This window comes from Anolis sagrei, chromosome 6, assembly GCF_037176765.1.
Source record: "Anolis sagrei isolate rAnoSag1 chromosome 6, rAnoSag1.mat, whole genome shotgun sequence".
In the NCBI taxonomy this organism is placed as follows: domain Eukaryota; kingdom Metazoa; phylum Chordata; class Lepidosauria; order Squamata; family Dactyloidae; genus Anolis; species Anolis sagrei.
In genome coordinates this window covers 51,693,217-51,717,566 of record NC_090026.1, presented here as the reverse complement: position 1 = coordinate 51,717,566, position 24,350 = coordinate 51,693,217, and the positions used below count along the sequence as shown (strand labels likewise).

At 40.0% G+C, this 24,350-nt stretch overlaps 1 protein-coding gene across 1 annotated transcript in view; it reads right to left on the bottom strand.

Annotated features, from left to right (window-relative positions):
- ACE (angiotensin I converting enzyme) overlaps nt 1-24,350 on the bottom strand; it is a 71,320-nt gene that overhangs the window by 30,332 nt on the left and 16,638 nt on the right. The window contains exons 2-5 of the mRNA XM_060781314.2: nt 11,754-11,921; nt 7,192-7,285; nt 4,994-5,137; nt 2,280-2,471 (exon numbers count right to left, since the gene is read on the bottom strand). Coding sequence (XP_060637297.2) covers nt 2,280-2,471; nt 4,994-5,137; nt 7,192-7,285; nt 11,754-11,921 — 598 coding nt within the window. The remainder of the gene's footprint in view (nt 1-2,279; nt 2,472-4,993; nt 5,138-7,191; nt 7,286-11,753; nt 11,922-24,350) is intronic.

Sequence of the window (24,350 nt, the reverse complement as noted above, 5' to 3'; positions counted from 1 at the left end):
AAGTTGTTCTGAAGATAACTGAAATAAATTGAGCTAAAACCTGTTAAAAACATTTCTAAGTATAAGCCAAATATTACTTTTTCTAGAATAGAAACAAGTGAATCAATAGCTGGTATTATGTTGGTGAATTATGATGTTGTCAGAATTAGGCCATTTCAACTCACTTTTTAAATGTTATGTTTTTTATGGTAACTTTGATGATGGTAATAATGGTGACAGTAACAACCCAAACACAAAAATATTCTGTTGCAAACACACAGTGAGCAAAATTCTCCCAAACCACTGTGTAAGCAGTGCAGACCTCATATATGGCATTTTAGGTAATTGGACAGGAGGAAAATCAACAGGGACACATCTGATATTTCCTGTCCCATGCTGCAAGGGTGCCAACTGGAGCAACATCCTAAGGACTCCAGGAGAACTCTGTACATGCATACCAGGCTGCATAGCTGGATGCATCTATATTGATTCCCCACCAACAACATGTTGAGTGAAGGGAGGCTGCACCCTCCTCCTATAGTCACTAAGTGGAGTGGGGCAGAGCCCGAGAAGTCTGTTGTCTCAGTTGTCCAGCTGACAGCAGCTGCCTTCCACAATCTTACGAAGAGGACACTAGCACGCCACCAAAATGAAAAAGGACCACAGCATACATTTATATATTTCAAGGTGGTATATTACCCCAAAGAAACTAGGACTAATGTAAGTAAAAGCTGTTGGAAATGTCAGGACCAGGAGGGCAGCTTCTTCCACATGTGGTGGACTTGTAAAGAAGCCCAAAAATACTGGAAAGTGATACACGAAGAGTCTCAAAGACTATTGGGAATTAAATTTGAAAGAAAACCTGAATACCTGAAAACTATCTCTTAGGCCTCACAGACTCTGACTTAAATTTAGATATAAAGATATTCTATTTACATATATATCTACGGCAGCAAGAATTTCATAGGCGAAGTTTTGGAAATTAAATAAAACGCCAGACATGGAAGATTGGATAAGTAAATTAAGAGAAATTAGAGATATGGACAAATTAACCTTTCTTTTGAAGTCGAATTCGGGAAGCCCAATAAGGAGGATGGATTGGACATTTTTTGATGTGTATGAAACAGAACTAGAAAGAACTAGAAAGATAATTTATTTTTAAGAGGTGTCTCACCATGTTATATATATATACGGACATATTCTTCTATGTTTAAATTTTTAACAAAATCAGGAAGGCATAGAGAAAATACAAATAGCTAAAGCACAGAATGGAAGTCAATGGAAACAATTTTAATATTTTTACTTTTTTTCTTTTTTCTTGGACGTTTGTTATTGTTACTCTCGATTTATGACCACTCTATCTCCCTACTATCTTTCTTTAGTAAAAGGCGAAAGATTTATAAGATCTGAAGAGAAACCAGAGTATATCTCCCTACTATCTTTCTGACTTTTCTGTAAAATGAATGTTCTCCCACTTTCCATGTAACCCCCCTTCCCTTTTTCCTGTTGATATATTAATATATATATATATATATATATATATATATATATATCTCGGAGCCCCCGGTGGCGCAGTGGGTTAAAGCACTGAGCTGCTGAGCTTGTTGACGCTCCATGCAGTCATGCCGGCCACATGACCTTGGAGGTGTCTACGGACAACGCTGGCTCTTCGACTTAGAATGGAGATGAGCACCACACCCCAGAGTCAGACATGACTGGACTTAATGTCAGGGGACTGTCTTTACCTATATATATATATATATATATATATATATATATATATAAAGTTTCTTTTCTCAAGTGCAAACATTAGATAAAGGAAAAAAGAAGGGACACTTTAGACTGAAATAATGTAATTCTAATGACTATCTAACCAATGGCTTCCTATCCCTTTTTGACAGATATGATTTGAAACTACCACAAATTCCAGTACCAAATGTCTCAATGGAACTTAAATAGGTCCTGTCCATTATTTTGGATCCCATGACTCCAAGGAGCCCCTGTTTTTCATCCTGTTATCCCTCCCAAAAGAAAGATACCAAAAGGGCTGTCTGGTTCAATCCCTTGACAAGAAGGCCCACACAATCATTCCCAAAAGATGGCTGGCCAGCCTTTGTTTAAAAACCTACAAAGGAGACCCTCACAACATTTCAAGGCAGCATCTTCCACGGCTAAACCACTCTTGCCATCAAGAAGTTTTCTCTCATTTGAATCCATTGCTCTGTGTTCTAGTCTCTAGGTTGGCAGAAATCAAACTGCTCCATCTTCCCAACAGGATCTCCATTCTATCCCCAACTTACCTAGTAAATGAGCTGGAATAGGTCCTTTTAAGTTGATGTATTTAGATCCATATCGGTCATACAGTTTCTTCCTGACAAAAGCATGCAGGTTTAGGTAGAGTGGCTCCAACTGATGATAGAGTTCTTCCAGATCATCCTCAAATGTTGGTGAGTCATACCAGGAGCGCCAATATTCACCAGTGTCTTTGAATCCTAGGTACAAAGAGAACACACACATCAGTGGAAGCCTCATCCATAATCTCTGCATATCATTATAGAACAATGCCACTCCTGGAATCTCCTGCGATGCTCATTTATATATATCTGCGTCTTGCTTCAGTAATGTCCTTGTCGGTTGAAAATAATCTGCTCTGAGGTTTAATCTCAACTTTACCAGAATTGTTCAAGATGCTGAACCCATTTTGAGGATAGGCTTCAGCATTTTAGCCTCTTTAAAGTTTTACCTTGCATAAGTTCGTTATCAGACTGTCATAGGCCCAATCAACACCAGGGCTATAACCCAGCTCTAGTGAGCATTATCCTTCTCTGGTTTGACCCTGCTAATGTCACACTCACCTATATAAATCACAACTCAAACTGGTCTTCAGAGACACTGTCCTCCATCTCATATTGGTACAAAAAGGAATTTCTAACATGTTCCATATTGAGTTATATTCAGTCGCATGCACATAAACATACACATGGGATTGAGTGTGGGTGATGTGTGTGTCCAATCCTGCTTCCCTCTGCCTGAGTTTGAGTGGCTGGTGGGGGACATACATCCTCCCCGCTCTCTCCTCCATCTGATTTGCTCTTCTCAGTGGCCGCACACAGGATACTTTCTTCCCCACAAAAGAGAGAGTGTAGTTGTGCTTTTAAACTGCATCATGTTTTAACAGAATGGTTTGCTCAATTGTTTTGTTTTTTTTGTTTTTTTACAATTAAGACTGGATTTTAGCCATATATAGTTGTAAGCCACCTTGTATCCACAAGGAGAATGTTGGGTTATACATAAAATAAATAAAAAGGGAAATAAGTAAAATTATGTTTACAGCCTTTATTACAGGGGTCCTCGAACTTCTTAAACAGAGGGCCAGGTCATAGTCCCTCAAACTGTTGGAGGGCCGGATTGTAATTTGAAAAAAACATGAATGAATAATTTTTTTATTGTGCAATTTTTTCTTTTTACAAAATCATGACTGATAGATAGATAGCGAGGAAAGAAAGGAAAAGAGAAAAAAAAGAGAACTAGCAAATTAGAAGTAGAATTAGAAGTAAAAGAGAGTAACCATACATATAAGCATAATAGTGAAAATAGTCAAGAAAAAAGTGTGAAACACCAAATTCCTCCCCCCAGTGTCTTGACTTCCCATAATCTTCAAAGAGTCCATATTGCCTTGGTGATGAATTCGTCTTTCTATCGTTACATTTCCGGCGTTGCTTCATTGTGTCATTTTCCTTCAGATGCTGGATATGTCTATTATTATTGTCATCTTCTTTTTTGCTTTAATGTAGTCTTTGAACACCCCCCCCCCCCAGTCCGTCTTTTTCAATGAATTGTTCAGTCGTTGGGATAAACAATCCATTTGGATAATATCAAAGGTTTTTAAAATCCAATTTTCAGTTGTTGGTATATCTTTTTGTTTCCATGTTTTAGCCAGATTTATCCTGGCCGCTGTGCTTAACAAAAAAAATATATTTTATCTTGATTCGCGTTGAATTTGGGGTATGTATTGCCCAAAAGGTAAATTTCAGGTAGTAGAGGGAAGTTAGTTTTTAAAAAAATTTGTGTTGCCAGATGTATTTCTTTCCAGTATTTCCTAATTTTTTTACAGGACCACCATTGGTGAAAATAGGTTCCTGTTTCTTTTTGGCATTTCCAGCATTTATTGGATATGTTTTTACCAAATTTTGAGATTTTTTCTGGGGGATAGTGCCACCTGAAAAACATTTTATACCAGTTTTCTTTTAGGTCGCTGGCAACTGTATGTTTTAATTTGGTATTCCAGATTTCCTCCCATTGTTTTATTAGGATGTTGTGCCCAAAATCTTTTGCCCATTTAATTTGGCAATCCTTAATTTGTTCCTCCTCAATTGCCCAGCATAGGAGTTGTTTATATAATAATTTAATTAGCTTCCTTTCTTTTTGCATAATTATTTCCCATATTCCTTGCTCCTGACAGGAAAAAAAATTCAAAAAAATTATTAAAAAAAACATGAATGAATTCCTATGGTCACTGCACATATCTTATTTGTAGTTCAAAAAACACTTTAAAACAATGCAATAAGTAAAATGAAGAACAATTTAAACAAATATAGAATTATTAGTATTTCAATGGGAAGTGTGGGCCTACTTTTGGCTGATGAGATAAGATTGTTGTTGTTGTGTGCTTTCAAATAGTTTCAGACCTAGGTTGACCCTGAGTGAGGGCTTTGGAGGGCTGCATCCGGCCCCCGGGCATTAGTTTGAGGACCCCTGCTTTATTATATGATACTTTTGAATCAGGTATTTTCCAGGTAAGTTAGTAAATGTGCCGAGACTGGTTATGTTGAACCAAGCATATAAACTCAGCAGTGTATCATAGTTCAAGCATCCTCTGACACTCTCAGCAACCTTTTTGCCTAAGTTGAATAGCCTAAGCTTTTCCAAATTTTCCTACTAGCAGGCAGATTTTCAATCCAGTTAGTTGTCAGTCCCTACTTCCAACTCCAACTAATGTTTATAAGCAACTTACCATCCATTTTGTAGGCCTCATTACTTAATGAAACAAATTCTTCATACTTGGGTCTCAAAGGGTTGCCAGCTGAATTGTGCCACCCTTCCCAAGCATAGAGTAGTTTGCTGTAACTGCGGGAATTTGCCATGATATCTGTTATCTCTGTAGAGAAGGTACAATCAAAACAGGTGTTAATCAGGTATCTGCAAGATGTAGACAGAATTCAACTGACATCCTGATCATTAATATTTAGGACATAGCTCATGAAGGGGAACAGTAGGGATATAAATTTCAGGGCTCTGGACAGCCCACTGGAAGTTGAGCTGGGAATATCAACTTTAAGACAGTTCTTCTGTGCCTTCTGAACAATTTTTTAAAATCATTCAGGAGAAGAAAAATGATCTGAGAGCTATATGCACACATTTTGCCTCAGGCATTATTTCTGTTTCAATTAAGATAGCCTACAGGATCAAATATGTTATTGCCTATCCTTTACTGTTCTTTGTCTCAGTCTCCATATGGACAAGAAGTGGAGTGGCCTTTGCTTGCATTGATATCCTTCTACATTATCTTAACTGACTACAGAAGTAACATGTAGGCCTGTGACATCACCATTTTTCTTCTCTTGTATGATTTTAAACATCTTTGTCTGAATAAGAGCCAATGAACTTCAAAAGTTTTCATTGTGTATTTTCTGCACTTTGGTTAGCCAATAAAATTATTACACTTTTGTGGATTTTGGAATTTGTTGTAATTTTTCTCTTCCTACAGATCAGAAGGACCCTGGTTTAGAGTATAGATTGCTAATTACCTCCTAGGGTGACGGAGGGCCATCCAGGCTGATATAAACCGATGCTGTTAAAAAACCCTCTAGTGCAGTGTTTCTCAACCTTCCTAATGCCGAGACCCCTTAATACAGTTCTTCATGTGGTGACCCCCCAACCATAAAATTATTTTCCTTGCTACTTCATAACTGTAATTTTGCCACTGTTATGGATCGTAATCTAAATAACTGATATGCAGGATGTATATTTTCATTCACTCAACCAAGTTTGGCACAAATACTCAATATGTCAAAATTTGAATACAGGTGTGTTTGGGGGGGGGGTTGATTTTGTCATTTGGGAGTTGTAGTTGCTGGGATTTATAGTTCACCTACAATCAAAGACCATTCTGAACTCCACCAGTGATGGAATTGAACCAAACTTCACACACAGAACTCCCATGACCAACAGAAAATCCTGGAATGATTTGGTGGGCATTGAACTTAACTTTTGGAGTTGTAGTTCATTTACATCTAGAGAGTGCTGTGGACTCAAACAATGATGGATCTGGGCAAAACTTGGCATGAGTTCTCAATATGCCCAAATGTGAACACTGGTGGAGTTTGGGGAAAATAGACCTTGACATTTGGGAGTTGTAGTTGGTGGGATTTATAGTTCACCTACAATCAAAGAGCATTCTGAACCCTACCAAGGATAGAATTGGGCCAAACTTCCCACTACTCTGTTTTTTTATGGTCTTTGGTGACCCCTCTGACATCCCCTCGCGACCCCCCCCAGAGGTCCCGACCCCCAGGTTGAGAAACACTGCTCTAGTGCTTATTATAATGTCTCAACTAGCATCGTTTTCTGGATATGACTGCAGATTTTTCCAATAAAGCATGCTTTTGTATTGTAATCACAAACACCTTGTTATCAATAAGTTCCATAAAGAGTAGGTAAACTAAAAGGAGACTGGGTTGCTGTAGGTTTTTTTGGGCTATATGGCCATGGTCTAGAGGCATTCTCTCCTGACGTTTCGCCTGCATCTATGGCAAGCATCCTCAGAGATAGTAGTCCTTATAGTTTCATAGATTAAAATGAATAGCAAAATGAAAAAAAACTCAAAAAGAACCAGTTCAATTTAAAAGGTCCCAAGTGAATTATGCTCTTTAACTCTAACTAGGTCAAACTTTTTCTTGAGGGTCCAATTTCTTTCATGCTTGAAGAACAAAATACTGTGGAAGAGGAGATGGGAACACTTGTCAAATGTAGCTTGGTAATTACCAAATTAATTATTTTCAAATATTGTGCATACATATATGATATTGGTCCTTACTCATAGACAAAGGCACTTTCCTTGCACTTCCCTGTATCACAAGCCTGGAAGTGTTTTCATGTTCAGAAGGAAATAGCCTGGGGCAGAGAAGTCAGAGCAAAGAAGACACTATATACCTGGTTCTAGAGCCCAGCAATTGGAGGTCTGGTTTGGTAGACACACCTTGGAAGTGGAATAGATGTTGTCCATCTCACTCAAGATAGTGTTATACTTGTAAACAAACATAGAAAACGTACATATTAGAGTGATCACCCCAGATTTGCCAATTCCACCCACATTAGAGACTCATTCCAATAGTATGAGACTGGGATGTGCAACTACTCATGATTTAGGGGACCACACTCACAACACATGGAACCTCAGACAGTTGTCACTGAATCTTGATGTTTTTAATTTTTTTTAAAAAAAAATGTCCTCCATGGCTGCACAGAGCACATACTGAGTTGAAAAAATAAAAATAACCTTGGGTAGAACATTTAGCCTATACTTGCCATGCTCCCATTATGCTCTCCAAAAGAGCAATGGCAGAACCAGGTCTTTTTAAAAGTTTCCAAGGTAGGGGCTTTCCTGATCTCTCCAGGCAATGAATTCCAGAGTTGGGAGCCACAGAGGAGAAGGCTCTCTCCCTTTTACCCGCAAGGCGCGTCTGAGAGACTGGTAAGGGCGAAAGGAGGGCCTTGCCCGAAGATTGAAGTGTTCGGGCTGGTTCATGGAGAGAGATGTGGTCATGAAGGTAGGCGGGTTCCAAACCGTTGGGGATGTGACAGAATCTCAATTGTCTTGAATTGCAACCCCCCCCCCCCAAAGTTTCTCCTACCCTCCAATCTGGAGTGTAAAAGGGTTTAGTTTGCTTGATAATTACAAATCAAACTAAGGATGAAATTCACCTGTCACTATCTATTTCAGAAGAGATAGCTAATGCCTTATATACTCCCTTTAGGGACACATTACTCAAAACTTTTAAGTCTTCACATAATTAAACCCACAAGGTCCCCAGAAAGGAAGCTTTTATAATTGTCTGAATGAGAAATTTATCGTGGATTTCCTGGCAAAAAGAAGACCTAAGATTCAATCGTTCTGTGGAAGAGAAATGCTCTGAATTCCTTAACTAGAGCACACTTGGGAACATGAATACTGAAATCATCAAGAGGCAAAGCAGGAATGTTCTCGCAGGAAGAAGAAGAGGAAAACATCAATACATAAAATGGAAGTTGTGAGGAAACTGGAGCAGGCAAGAAATGTAAAGAGAAATACAGCTGGGCAGAATTAATTCAACAGGTCATAATGCAGCGGGCTAGGAAGGTGAGGGCTGCATCTTATCCTGTTAGAATATATCTCACCTCAGCATTGTGGTGAAATGTGAAATTAGAAAATAATGTCAAAAGAAAAGGTTGTAATGGTGACAATATTTAGAATGGTGTCAAGTTTGGGGAAGGGTAAGATTATGAAAAAGATTATGTCGGTGCAGAAAAACAATTGTGAAGGATGACTGCTTTTTGGATGAGCCCCAGTTCCAAAAAGAATGGGGGGAAATGGAAGGATAGATTTTAGCTGCGATACTTATAACAGCAGAGATAAGCAGATTTTTTATTTTATTTTTTTGCTGTACTTAAGACTTGTTTATTTTGACCCAACAGGTGGCAATCTCTCAGTATATATTACCATGAAGTCTGTTTACAGAGTTTGGTTACAGACCAAAGAACTATGGTTGTCAGACCATTCCATAACTTTATGTAGGTCTTGCCCTTATTGCTCATGTTTTGTCACTAGATAAATTTCCTATTCTTGTCCCTTATGCATCAGTTAGCGTTCACTTGATTTTCAATATTTCTAAATGAAAAAAAGTCCAAATGTTTAGCTTCTGCTCTTAGAAATCAAAGTTCCTTTTTTTAAAAAAATTAATGATTTTAATTTACAGTTATATGTTATTGTTTTTGATATGTAATGTTTTGTTTTTATTAGTATGTGAGTCATTCAATTTTTGCCAATTATTATGCTATACACCGCTTTGAGTCCCCCTAGGGGAGAAAAGCGGTATAGAAATGCAATAAATAAATAAATATTCATTACTCACTCTCTCTTGATTGTACAGAAGTCCTTTTGTGGTGTAAATCTCACCAACAGTCCATAAGGCCTCTTTTAAATATAACCTAATACAGTTAAAGCAATGGTATTCCCCATAGTAACCGACAGATGTGAGAGCTGGACCATAGGGAAGAGGCTGACCAAAGGAAGATAGATGCTTTTGAACTGTGGTGCTGGAGGAAAGTTCTCAGAGTGCCTTGGACTGCGAGAAGATCCAACCAGTCCATACTTCAGGAAATAAAGTCCGACTGCTCATTGGAGGGACAGGATTTGTAGAGGCCAACATGAAGTACTTTGGCCACATCATGAGAAGAAAGGGGGGCAGCATAGTGGAAGGGCAGCCCCCCTTTCTGCCCTTGCGCTATGCTACTCTACTGCTGAGTATGCATGCCCAGTGTGGAACACATCTCACCATGCTAAAACAGTGGATGTGGCTCTTAATGAGACATGCCGCCTTATCACGGGGTTTCTGCGCCCTACACCACTGGAGAAATTACACTGTTTAGCTAGTATTGCACCACCTGACATCCACCAGGAAGTAGCAGCCAAAAGTGAAAGGATCAAGGCAGTAACATCTCCAGCTCATCCCTTGTTTGGGTATCAGCCAGCACGTCAATGACTTAAATCAAGAAATAGTTTTTTAAGATCTACAGAGACACTCGCTGGAACACCCCAGCAAGCGAGAGTCCAAAAGTGGCAGGCTCAAACCCAGAACCTCAACCAATGGCTGATACCAAATGAGAGATTCCCCCCTGGGCACACAGAAGACTGGGCAACTTGGAAGGCGCTGAACAGACTGCGCTCTGGCACCACGAGATGCAGAGCCAATCTTAAGAAATGGGGCTACATAGTGGAGTCCACAACATGCGAGTGTGGAGAGCAAACCACTGACCACCTGCTGCAATGCAACCTGAGTCCTGCCACATACATAATGGAGGACCTTCTTGCGGCAACACCAGAGACACTCCAAGTGGCCAGATACTGGTCAAAGGACATTTAATCAACTCCCAACTTTGCAAACTTTGTGGGGTTTTTTTAACTTGTTTGTTTGTTTTGTTCTATTAGAAATGTAATACAATGGTCTGGTTGCCCCTGACACGATAAATAAATAAATGAGAAGAAAGGAAAGCTTAGAGAAGACAATGATGCTGGAGGAAATGGAAGGAAAAAGGAAGAGGGCCAACCAAGGGCAAGATGGATGGATGGCATTCTTGAGGTGACTAGCTTGACCTTGAAGGAGCTGGGAGTGGTTACGGCGGACAGGAAGCTCTGGCGTGGGCTGGTCCATGAGGTCATGAAGAGTCAGAAATGACTGAACGAATGAACAACAACAACATTTATATTCTAGAAGAAAAATATTTCAGTGTTTTTATCCAGTTCAATTCTTCATGGCTGGGCAAGCACTCACCTTCCATTTCCTCATGCACCATTCGTGACTGACTGCTACCAAAAAGGCAATCTTATCACAATCCTGTTACCTGGGATGGGGTTTGCTGACCATTGTGGGCAATCCCTCAGTCTCCCTTCAGTCCAACGAACTCTTTTCACTAGTGAAACCACAGAGTGACCACTGATTGCTGCAAAAAGAAACTCCCCCTGATATGGAGCACCGTGGTGAAGTGTAAATTTTAATCTACTGTTATGTATAGATAGGTGTTTAGAAAGGGTAAGTATTTAATGTTACATAACTGGGGGAGGGTGGTAGCCAGCTCAGCTCACTTTGAGCTGGGTTGCTATGGAAATAGGGGCGGAGCCAACTGCCACTTGGCAGGGCAGCCATTTTAAAACAGTCTGCAGTCAGCGAACTGCAGGGAGGCTGGTTCTGTGGTGTGTTGAGAACCAGTAAGGCAGTCTGTAGTCTGTGAACTGCAGGAGTGGCTGGTTCTGTAGTAGTGAGAACCAGGGAGGTAGTCTGTAGTTTAAAAACTACAGGAAAATGCTGATTCTACTGTAGTGAGAATCAGGAAGGTTTTAGCTTTTAGCCTAGGTAGTTTAGATAAGTCGAGTTGACTTATATTAGTAGTTAGTATATGAGTAGAAAGGGTGAGAGAAACCCAGTGAGAATCTTTATTGCAACAGAAATATCACAAAGAAAGAATAAGCTTGTATCTGAAGTAATCTAATAAGGAAAGAAACACAGTTTGAAGAAAAATAAGTTTGAAACCTGTTTAGTAGAAGGAAGAGTTCTTTCCAGAGTTGTTTTAAGGAATGTTATAAATGTAATCTCTGAAGATATGTGCCTCTAAGAGTAAGAAACATTGAAACCATCAAGGTTCTGCTGCATTTCAATAAACTTGTTACAGTTTCTTATAAAGCCTGGTCTCTGTTACAAATCCTTTCCAAGTTAAGTCACGCTACATCCTAAAGAAAGACCAATTCAATATTACTAGCTATTAGCTACGTTATCAATTTAATCAACCCTTACAAAGTGGTGACATTTTTACAAAACTGTTACAAACTGGTGGCTTCTTCACAAATTGATGGCCATCGTTGCAAGCACTTACAGCAAAAGGCGAAAATATGCTTTTCCAGCTTGGAAGTCCCTTCCATTTCCATGCTAAAACTCAATCTCTTTCAGTCCAAAGTTGCTTACCTGCTCCCGCTTTTCCAGAGGCAAATTGGAAGTGCCTAATGTCTGGATGGAACTGATTATTTTCTTCAGCTCAGGATCAGTGAAGTTTTGCCAAATGTTGCCATAGACTTCTTTTGCTTTTATCCCCCAAGCCTCTATGAATTCTTGCTCCTTCAAAGAAGATGCTACCTGTAAATGGGGCGAGGGGAGAGAGAAAAAGACAAGTGTCAAAGAGTAAACCTTTGTTAAGTTCCTCTGTCTTGGCCATTCCTATTCAGACAGCAAAATGGCAGAACTATTGTTTTTCTCTGTAAAATATTTGCAATTAAAGTGCACAAAGCCAACTAAAAAACCTGACAGTTGAAAGTTCACATGACAAGTTGAGAGCCCCCACATCTAGGGCTTTTATTAGATGAAGGTGGCAAACCATCATTGAAGCACCTTTGTTGATCTTTCCTATAGCACAATGCCATGTATAACCCACTGCTGGTCTGCCACTTTTCCACCAATGGCCCCTGATCGAACCCCAAAAATGATATTGAGAGAAGCATTGTCCTGCTCACACACTTTCTCTTGGAGGAATTGATTGATTTAAAGGGCTTTTCTGTGTGTGTTTACTAACCTTCTCTGGAGTTGTGAAGTTCTTCTCTGAGAACTTTTTTTAAATCAATGGAGCAGTGTAATTGCAAGAGGGTAGAGTTACATTACTAAAAGGAATTAAAGCTGTAGGACTACAGAGCAGCAAATAATTGTAGTTGCATGATTATGGAGAGATGCAATGGCATTAAAATGTCATCACTGCTGATTAGCTAAATTCTGCAGGATAGCAATTTTATGTGATAAAGTCCTTCCTGCTAAGCACTTGCTAATAGTACTGGACTGATTATCCTTATCTTTCAAAATACTTATCTAAAGTGTTGATGGTTGAGATTTCACCAGCCCTAACACAAGCCCTTCTGTTGTTTCAGGCAAGAAGTCTTGAAAGCTTTCATATAGTTTCCCTTTAAGAGAACTGTGCAGAAGGTCTTAGTGTTGGCCAACCATCAAATGGGGGGAGAAGGTAAGAGGAGCACTTAGATTTCTGTCATTTCCTAGATCTCAGGATTTAGCTTTGGATAGTCCTAATCTGCAAATTTACTGACCAGCCAATGTTCACTCCCTCTCTGTTCCCCAAACAATAATATTTTCTCTTCTCTTCAGTTAAGGAAAAATCTTTGACCAACTTTCAGAAAGATTGGGACTTGTTCCGTACCTATTCATAAAAACAATGAGAACATTTGTCAGCTGGGGGGTTCATGAATTAATACAATGTTACCAGAAGTATTAATAATATCATTTAAATGCAGCAGAATTATAAGGGATCAACACTATAAGATAGAGAGTAAGATGTTTGTAGATCTGTTTTTGTTTCTTTGGGTTTTTTTGTCGTGTCAGGAGCAACTTGAGAAACTGCAAGTCACTTCTGGTGTGAGACAATTGGCCATCTGCAAGGACGTTGCCCAAGGGATGCCTGGATGATTTGATGTTTTTACCATCCTTGTGGGAGGCTTCTCTCATGTCCCCGCGTGAGGAGCTGGAGCTGATAGAGGGAGCTCACCCACACGCTTCCTGGATTTAAACCTGCAACCTGTCGGTCTTCAGTCCTGCTGGCACAAGGGTTTAACCCACTGTGCCACTGGGGGCAGTGTTTTGTTTTGTGTATATATATGTGTGTGTGTGTGTTGTTCTGTTATTTTTAATAGTCATTTAGTTATAGTATTGTAGTAGTAGATAGAATTAATTGTACATTTTCTAGCCTTATAAATACCTAAAATGCGCTTGTTTGTTCTACTGTATTTTTTTCTTAAATAAAAACTATTTATACAAAATTCTCTTTTTTTAGGGAGACACAATTTTTCCCTATATAGAATATAGGATTGGAAGAGACCTCGTGGGCTATCCAGTCCAACCCCATTCTGTCAAAAAGCAGGAAAATCGCATTCAAAGCAGCCCTGACAGACGGCCATCCAATCTCTGTTCCATCCAAAGAAGGAACCTCAACCACACTCTGGGGCAGAGAGTTCCCCTGCTGAACAGCTCTCACAGTCAGGAAGTTCTTTCTAATGTTCAGGTGGAATCTCCTTTCCTATACTGTGAAGCCATTGTTCCACGTCCTAGTTTCCAGGGCAGCAGAAAACAAGCCTGCTCCGTTCTCCCTACAACTTCCTCTCACGTGTTTATTTATTTACTGTATTTGTATACCGCCTTTCTCAGCCTGTCGGCAACATATCCATACATGGCCCCCATGTCTTCTCTCAGACTTCTCTTCTGCAGGCTAAAGATGCCCAGCTCTTTAAGCCGTTCCTCATACAATGGCATGCTATATAACACAGTAATCTTGTGTCTAACAACCCAAAAGTTACAAAATCTCTTCATTTATTAGTCTTCATAGTGTTTTGTCCCACCCAACTCCAACTATTGCATGGAAATATACTGTGGTACAGGAATCCAAAAATGGTGTGTGCCATGAATTTTCTTTACCCTGAATCACTAGGAAAAGTAACCACAAATATACTCAGTCCTTTCCATATAATCTAGGAGGAAGCGATGGTGTGCAGCACTATTAGGCACATCATTAGCTCAGCCAATAGCAGTGTGTTTTTCACTTTACTAGGGAAATATGAGTGTTTAAACATATTTAGGAGAAAATACCATACTTCCTGGAGAGTTTCCTCTCACTCAAAGCAATGTAAACTAGCCTTGAAGTGATTAATGAGGTAGTGCTTTTAAGGCACAGTACAATAATTTTGCAACATCTGTTTGTTTCATATCTATAAAAACTATGTGCCCTTTAAAAGAAGTATTTTAACAGATCATGAGATTTGCATGTTCTGGAAGTGATTTAACACACTGCTTCTTAAACTGTGGGCCCCAACCCCAAGTAGAGCCCCCTTAGGGCCCTTCCACACAGCCCTATATCCCAGAATATCAAGGCAGAAAACCCCACATTATCTGAGTGTGGACTCTGATAACCCAGTTCAAAGCAGATATTGTGGAATTTTCTGCCTTAATATTCTGGGATATAGGGCTGTGTGGAAGGGTCCTAGGTTTAATAATGGGGTACCTAAAAATGTGGTAATAAGGTTTTCTGAACATTACCTTGTGGTTGTTTTAGACATTTGCACAATTTGTTGTGCAGTATTTACAATTCTGCAGAAGATGCTTCAGCTGAACTTCATAAAAAGGAAAACCAGGGCCCCTTTGAAATTAAATGGATGATTTTCCTTCCTTCATCACACACTTTTCAATCTATCCATTTTACTCAGGTGTCCTCCCATTGATTTGCCATCACACAGTTGAGATCTGTCTCCTCCCCCATTTTCTTTGTGGAAAAAAATGAAGAAAATTGTTGACAGTAAAAGATAGCTGCTATCATGGAAAGCTATGTACCATTACAAATATTTAAAATCCATCAGTCTACAGCAGGGGCCCTCAAACTAAGGCCCGGGGGCCGGATACGGCCCTCCAGGGTCATTTACCCAGCCCTTGCTCAGGTTCAACCAAAGTCTGAAACGACTTGAAAGCACACAACAACAACAACAACAATCCTATTTCATCAGCCAAAACCATGCCCACACTTCACATTGAAATACTAATAAGTTTATATTTGTTAAAATTCTTCATTTTTATCATTGTATTTTAAGTGTTTTTTTGCACGACAAATAAGATATGTGCAGTAAGCATAGGAATTCATTCATGTTTTTTTCAAATTATAATCCAGCCCTCCAACAGTTTGAGGGACTGTGACCTGGCCCTCTGTTTAAAAAGTTTGGAGACCCCTGGTCTACAGCATCGATTCATGGCAATTGAAGAGGTATCAGACTGCTATAATTTGACAATGTAGGTTCACTCATACACTTACCTGCCCTGGTTCCCCAAACTGAATTAATAGCCAAGAGCTATGCTTAGCAGCAGAAGTCGGTTGTAGTAGTGATCCGGTTTAAAAGTCAGACAATAATTTGTAAGACAGGATTAGAACCCTTATGAAACAGAACCAGTATCACCAGCAAAACAGATCTCTTTCACCCAGTGCGGCTCCTGGTAGTTAAAGTGGATGTGAAGAAGGAAAAGGTGGGCCTAAAGCTTTGAAACATTTTCAAGAGTTTGATTAAGAGTGCCCTTCTTGGGAAAGAGGAAACTGTCTAGGAAAGGAGCCCATCCCCACTTCCCAATCACTTCCAGTCTAGTTGAAGCTGTTCCGAGGAACTCTGTCCTCACTCAGAGTGATGGGATCACTCCGCGGCCCACTGAGAAACCTCTTTCCTTCCCTCCTTAGGCCTACATTGGCTCATCCCTGTCATGAATTCAGCTCCTTAAGCCCCTTTCAAACCTCAGCTCTTTTTCTGTATAGCAACCAAAGCTCACAGATGAAAGACAATGACAAGGCTCAAGTAAAGCAATGTATATGACTTTTAAAAGAAAGCATAAGAGAATGCCTGGAATGCCACTGTTGTGGTGTAGCGGGGGGGGGGGGGGGCTTGGAGGGCTTCATCCCCCCCCCCCGAAATTCTCATGGTGGTCCGCGAGAAGGCCTTACTGGTACATTATTTAAACTGTTATGTTTATTCATATCATGATCTGATCACCATGCTCAATATATCCCATATGCATGGGGGTATCGGGGTAACAATACAAAAGGTTTCCTAGGGTAGACCCTCTTTCACTCAGACTCAGCTCCCCCCCCCCCCTCCCCGAATCAAAATCCTGGCTACGGGCCTGGGTAGAAGGATGTGAGAAGGGATACAAACATAAAAGAAGGGATGCAGGAAGGAAAGAAGGGGTAGAAGGGAGAAGGAAAGGTATCTCTCTTTCCTTGGGCAAAAGGTGAGCAAAAGATAATGGCAGAGCTTTTTCTCAAAAGGGCATTTCAGCTCCTCCCACAAATTATGTAATTGTTTCATTTTAAAGTAGAGAACAGGGGGAATTCATCACATGACAGAATTGGCCATTTTGCACATCTCTATGCAGATAATTTACCAAAAAAAGTCACTTGCCAACCAGCTTAGAAAGCGTCTGAAAAGATAACCATTTAAAACACTGCAAAATGCCAAGCTATCTCTACCTTACTGTGATGGACACAGTAGTTTGCCATTTCTTAAGTGGATGGCTCAGTAGAATTTAATGAATGTGATGAAGCAGCTAGTTTAATGAATGTGATGAAGTGGCCAGAAGTGATTTAACAGATGGTGGGGTTTCCCTTTAAAATAATTTGTTTAACAGATCATGGGGTTTGCATGGGGTTCTTCTCATCTAGACTGGACATAGGGTTCTTCTCATGCGGACACAGACCTGAACCTCCCTAGTCAGTGCAAAAGTCCAGCTGGGTGTGGGGAGGAGGCGCCTTGCATCTTCGAAAGATTTCCCAGGGCTTGGATATGACTCACTCACACACTTCCTTCTGTGCCTGTTTTGCTACCCTGGACACCCATTGAAAAGCCACAATGATACAAGAATTCCATGCTCAGCTCCAAATGTGGAGTGGGGAAAAGAAGGGTGGCTGAGAAGTGGAGGTAGTGATGGGGGAAAGATGTGAGGCATGGTGGAAGCAGGAGTGAAGTGGATGTGTTGTGGTGGTAAAGTGGGAAAGGAAAGTATAGGCTTAGATATGGATCAGGAAATGAACTATGACAGTGCTCTAGACACATTTGATTATGTGGCCCTTGGATGAACTGTGAGAATAACGCTGTTCTCAAGACAGTGATTTATGAGAGAGTCTTCGATCAAGGAACTCAGAAGCCTAGAGAAACCCTTTGAATCATTTGTTAGGCCCTTGGATGACCTCTGTAACGTTGCTGTTAAGAGGGAGGGAACACCTCAGTGGCAGATTTATGCCTGGAATTCTAGGGGAAGGAGTTTCGGGGAGGGGCAGGATGCAGCTAACAGAGCACCCAACCCATCACACAGTTATTCAGATGGCAAGGTGATATAAGGTGATGAAAACCCAGAGCAGAGTTACATGAAAATGCATCAAGATCATTGTGCACTCCATTAAAGTTTGATTTATAACTTCTTAAATTTTATAGTAGTAGTAAATTTTATTGATAGCCCTTAGGCCATATCACAATATCAGACCAAACAAAAAGGCTTGATAAAACTTGATTACACTCTATATAGAAAGTTAAGTAAAACACTTACTGTATTTATTTTACTTATTTATTTAGAACTTTTATATACCGGTCTTCTCGACCTCCGAAGAGAGACTCAGGCCAGTTCACAACAAAAGATTCATAAACAATAATGTAAAACATCACATCTCATAATACACCAATACATAATACATAAAATACATTAAAATACAATCATATAATTGCATAAGGCCAAGTCGTCAGAATAAAATCATAATTCATCACCATCCGTCCGTGTGTTCAAGGGTTATTGACTCACTCATCAAATGCTAAATTCCAGAGCCAAGTTTTCACTAGCTTTCTAAAAGTCAGGAGAGAAGGGGCAGTTCTAATCTCCAATGGGAGGGAGTTCCAAAGCCGAGGGGCCACCACCGAGAAGGCCCTGTCCCTCGTCCCCACCAGACGCGATTGCGAGGGTGGTGGGACCGAGAGCAGGGCCCCTCCAGAAGATCTTAACAACCTTGATGGTTCATAGGGGAGAATCCGTTCGGACAGGTAAACTGGGCCGGAGTCGTTTAGGGATTTATAGGTCAGCACCAGCACTTTGAATTGTGCTCGGAAGCTAATTGGCAGCCAGTGGAGCTGGCACAACAGAAGAGTAGTATGCTCCCTGTACCCCGCTCCTATTAGTAATCTGACTGCCGATAGTTGGACTAATTGCAGCTTCCAGGCAGTCTTCAGAGGCAACCCCACATAGAGAGCATTGCAGTAGTCTATACGGGGTGTAAGCAGAGCGTGGACCACCGTGGCCAAGTCAGACTTCCCAAGGTACGGGCACAGCTGGCACACAAGTTTTAATTGTGCAAAAGCTCCCCTGATCACCAGTAAATAAACAGAATAAAACTGAATATATACAGTATGTTTTCTTATCACCCCTATTATAGCTTTCCTCCCACTCTTTGATAAGGCCATATTGCCTTATCTTAATCCAGAACCAGACTATAGCACCATTAGTTAAAACTAAAGATATATTTGTAGTTAAGTAAAAAATTGGCCACATTCCCCTGAAACAGTTTAAATCCCCAACTGAAGTAAACTGTCCTTACTTTCTGAGCCAAACCTTGGAGCAAAATAAATAACAGCTGCATTAGTTCACAGCACCAAACATTAAGATGTACTATTAGAATTCTTGTCTGTCAGCCAAGAGTTGTGGCCCAACAACACCCAGGGACCACTAAACTTTTGTAACCACTGGACTCAACAATTGAAAATGTAATTTACCAAAAGAATAATAACAACAATATTTTAAAAAATAAAAAAGAGTTAGAGCTCAGTTGAAAGGGGGCTATAAAGTAAATAGATGCATATGACCCAGTGAAATGATCCAATTTACATTTTAGAGATAACCAAGTCCCTCAAATAGGAACTCTTTCATAGCAATCAGGTTGTGAAGAAACTTTTTTGGGTCTCCCCAATGTAAAGATTAGCAAACATATTTTTGTTAGTTTATGGTGCCCAATAAAATGTGCAATATTTTTCAAATTTCCACAAACAGGTCCTTTCCAGCTTCTTAATTTATAGACCTTAGAATAGTTATTAAGTTCATTGATATATCGCCATGGCTTTTATTCATGATCTGCTAATTGTGTTTGAAAATCAGAGATCTCTGGCCAGAATGGGCTGCTGTTAATTGCCACTAAGTCAGCTTTGACTTATGCTGATACAAAAAATGAAAAACCTCTAGTACACCTTGCTATCAACAGTTCTGCTCAGGTACAACAGAGCTCTGGCTTCCCCTGTTGAGTCAATGCATAATGCATCCAAAATATAAAATTGTAAAAAACACTTGTTAAAGTAAGTGTGTGTGTATATATGTGTGTGTATGTGTATGTGTGTGTATCTATACTTATGTCTGTATGAACACACTTATTTATGTATGTATGTATATCTATATGGATACCATATAGACAGTAATAGAAAATAATAGCAACACAACACTACAGCATATAATAATAATAAGAAGAAGAACAGCAACAGCAACGACAACAACAAAAAAAATTTATTTTTGTATCCCACCACCATCTCCCCACAGGGACTCAAGGTGGGTTACATGGGGACAAGCCCAATCAACATAGTTAGAATATAACACAATAAAATTTATAAAACAATATCACAAAACAGTATAAAACAAGCATCAGACAAACAACCAATAGCCTGACAGAGTAAACAATTATTGAACTCAGGTGTGTGTGCCAGTGCAAATCAGTTGACAGGACAGGCCTGATGGATAAAGTGCAAAAACCAGGTGACAGATTAGGAGTAGAATGGAGGGGTCAATGGAGTAGAAAGGCAATATAAAGTACAACACTATATCTAATGGCAGGAAACTGTAGTAAAGTGCAAGGGCTAGATCTTGGGATATGAAAGAAATAAAAACCAATAGCAGGATGCATGAAGGTCGAAATGCAAAAGCAATAAGAACCATTCTTAAAATGTATTGTCGAAGGCTTTCATGGCTCGAATCACAGGGTTGTTGTAGGTTTTTCGGGCTGTATGGCCATACAGGAGAGAATGCTTCTGGAACATGGCTATACAGCCCGAAAACCTACTATAACAACATTATTTAAATGCATAGGAGAATTAAAATACCAAAAAAATTGCAAACCCTCAAGGCAAGACTTTTGGGGGAAGATATTCCATAAGCAGGGTTCCTCCATTGACTCTTTCAATTAAGCTTGGGAAAACTAGATAAAATGAAAGTTGAGGGAAATGTATTTTGTGGAAGAAAAACCTTAATGGGTTGTATGTCCAATCCAGTCTTCTATAGAGGCTGTTTACTTCCTGCAGCAACAATTATGCTCGGGAAAGTAGAAGGTAAAAGGAAGAGGGCCGACCAAGGGCAAGACGGATGGATAGCATCCTTGAAGTGACTGGACTGACCTTGAAGGAGCTGGGGGTGGTGACGGCCGACAGGGAGCTCTGGCGTGGGCTGGTCCATAAGGTCACGAAGAGTCAGAGACGACTGAACGAATGAACAACAACAAACTTCCTGCAGTCTTTGCAATCTTTAACCAGCATCCTGTTAGTGTCATACGCAGCATATATAAGACCAATTTATTTATTTATTTATTTATTTGATGCATTTATTAACCGCCATTCTCAGCCCTTTAGGGCGACTCATGGCGGTGTACAACACATATAAAGGCAATTTACAAAGAAACAATTACAACAACATATTAACAATACAACATTGTTATAGCACTTAATTAAATGCCTTCTCGAACAGCCATGTCTTAAGGCTTTTTCGGAAGGACATAAGGGAGGGCGCCTGTCTGATGTCTGCAGGGAGAGTGTTCCACAGCCGGGGGGCCACCACCGAGAAGGCCCTCTCCCTCGTCCCCGCCAGACGTGCCTGTGAGGCAGGCGGGATCGAGAGAAGGGCCTCCCCAGACGATCTCAAGGTCCTCGTGGGCTCGTAGGCCAAGATGCGGTCCGAAAGGTATTTTGGGCCGGAGCCGTTTAGGGCTTTATAGGTGAATTTACACTTATGCATGTTTCTTTTTGGTCTTTGCAGAGGTTGGTAATCTCTTTCACTTGCCATAAAAGCCAATGATTCCACCAGGACTCATGATTTGCTGTAGGAATTTAACTGACTATTGGAAACAATGTAGATTCAGAGGAGCATTAATGCCCCATTGCAAGATGCAGAACAACAACATCATCTCCTGAGACCTTAGTAGGTTTTGGTTTAAAACACAATTTCTCCACACCTAGCACAGTCACTTCTCTAATGTACTTCCCCATTCTTCATTAGACATGAAGTGGTCATTCACAGAGACGATCACAGCAAAAACACAAGTCTGGAGTATGGTGAGTGGGGAGCCACGCAGGACAATGTATGAATTTGGCCATTGTATGGTATGTAGTTCCTTGAAAATGCAGAAACTTGGATGCTCCTTGGCATGGTGCAGTCAAGCAACACAATTCCAGCAGATGACATGCAGCTTTTATGAATATCACTAGGTTCAAAGGATTGAATGGCTTCCTGCAAAAGGTCTACAATACTGAAGCATTGTGAATGTAGTATTTTAATCAGAAATCTTAATTCCAGCCAGTCCATATTCCTCTGGTTCATTAGATATGAATATATTAGGGCATGATCCTCATAGAAAACATGATAGAGTTTGGTATGGATCAGTACCATTTCTGTAGTTAGCAATGTTAGTTCTCCTGCCTTTCAAATCAGACTGAGCTCTGCATAGCCAGTTTCTTATCATTGTTCAAGGTTAAAAGGCAAAGCAAACAAACTTAGCTATTATATACAAGTTCCTTTTGTATCATACCTCTGTATTCAGAATTGTGTACTGAGACATAACAGGCTGTGGTTTAGTGCTGCTTTTTAAGTAGGTACTGAAGAGGTAAGGAAGCGCAGTGAATTCAGTACCATGGAAAGCTCCATGTGAGCAGAACTGGAGGAAGAAGACTTCCCTCTTGTTAGCTTCTTCCATTCATTCAACCACTTTGAAGTCCCATGCCTTATAAGTGTAAATTCTTCAAGGGACACTCTCACCTACAACTAAAATAATTCTGTGACCTCACATGTGGAGCATTCCCAAGGCCAAATTCAGTGGAGCAGAACTCTTGACTCTCCAGAACAAAATAATTCTTGGACGAAGTTGTCCTTGGTGATCTTGGCTCAAGTTTTGTATCAGGAAACAATGTCAGTGTGCCCCATAGTAGTCCCAACTGTGGCCAGCTCCTCCTCCAGAAGATAAGGTTTGCTGCACCCACTTTGCAGTGGGAACAATCAACAAGGAACAACATGCTAGATTGTTCAAAAAATAAGGCTAAAAATAAAATGACCTGAAATGTTCAAGCAAACATTGGAAACCTCCTACAATGGCCAGTACTTCAAATACCTGGACTTATAAAGCAAAGTATCAGAGCTTTAGCATTAAAGATTAATGAACAACAAAGTAAAAGTAAAACTAAATTTTCTTAGATATAGACGAATATAATCATAGGGCAAAGGTAAAGGTTTTCCCCGGACATGAAGTCCAGTTGTGTCCGACTCTGGGGTGTGGTGCTCATCTCTATTTCTAAGCTGAAGAGCCAGCATTGTCCATAGACACCTACAAGGTCATGTGGCCAGCATAACTGCATGGAGCGCCGTTACCTTCTCACCGGAGCAGTACCTATTTATCTACTCACATTTGCATGTTTTCGAACTGCTAAGTTTGCAGAAACTGGGGCTGACAGCTCCCCAGATTCGAGCCTGTGACCTTTCGATCAACAAGCTCAGCAGCTCAGTGCTTTAACCCACTGCGCCACCGGGGGCTCTATAATCATATAGGCCAAAATTTAAGGTAAATTCATGCATGATATCTAAAAGGAAAAGAGCAAAGCTTTTTTTTTTTTTTTTTTTTTTGGATTATAACTCTCCTGCTGACTAATCCCAAACAGTAACTTTCCTAAACTCAAGGCAAGGCCCATATATTTTACCATCTCCGAAGGAATGATTTAATTTTAAAGACATCACAATTTGAACAAAAACTTTGATTTATCAGCATATTTATAATGAGTTCAAAAAGCTGAATGTCTGTTTCCATATGGCGTGATCTATATTCAAGTTACAGATGTTTCTTTCAAACTGGCAATGTCTTCTTAAGGGAGTGGATATAAATTGTGGGAAATTTCAGACATGTTTCATTCATTCCTGGGACTTGTAATATGAAAGGAAATCTTGAGACAGCTTGTCTATTTTATACAGAAGCACAATTGGTACTTGAGTGGTCTAAGTGAAATTTGATTGTTTCATCTTTGTTGCATAGCAGGATATCATGCAGTGGAAAATGTGTTTTTCAGTATGACTGTAATCTGAAAGAACCATGCTGGCTCACTTAGTACATAACTATTATGAGAGGACTTCCTTGTAAGGAAAGGAGGTGCTATTTTTACATTAGCCTGGGAAAGGCCTTTTCTTAAAATGGAGTTTTACCATGTGTCATTGTTAATCGTATCTATTATAAACATACGAATTGAATGCAGGTGAATAAATTTAGACTTCAATCCAGCCAAGGAGGAAGTTCTTTTTCCCAGTGGAAAAGATGAACTGGGATTGGGGTTGCAATATGTTCTAGATGGGGTTAAGCCTCCTACCCTCTTGGATCCAACATTACGAAGACAGCTGGCTTCTCTGACCAAGATGTTTCTACCCAAATTTAGCTGGACACCAGTGGCCTCCACAGACCTGGCCACAGTAGGATATACATTAATTATATTCTAATTAGATTACTGTAATGCAAACTGTGTGGGCCACCCTTTAAAAAGGGTTGGAAGCTACACTTAAAAAAAATGTGGGAGCCAGACTATTGCTGTATGGTTTTGTACCGACCACACTAGTTTCCAATTTGCTTCCAAGCTCACAATGCCCTAAATGACTTGGGTGCAGAATATCTAAAGACTACCTCCATTCAAATGAGCATCCCAGAATTTTAGATTCTCAGTTGAAATT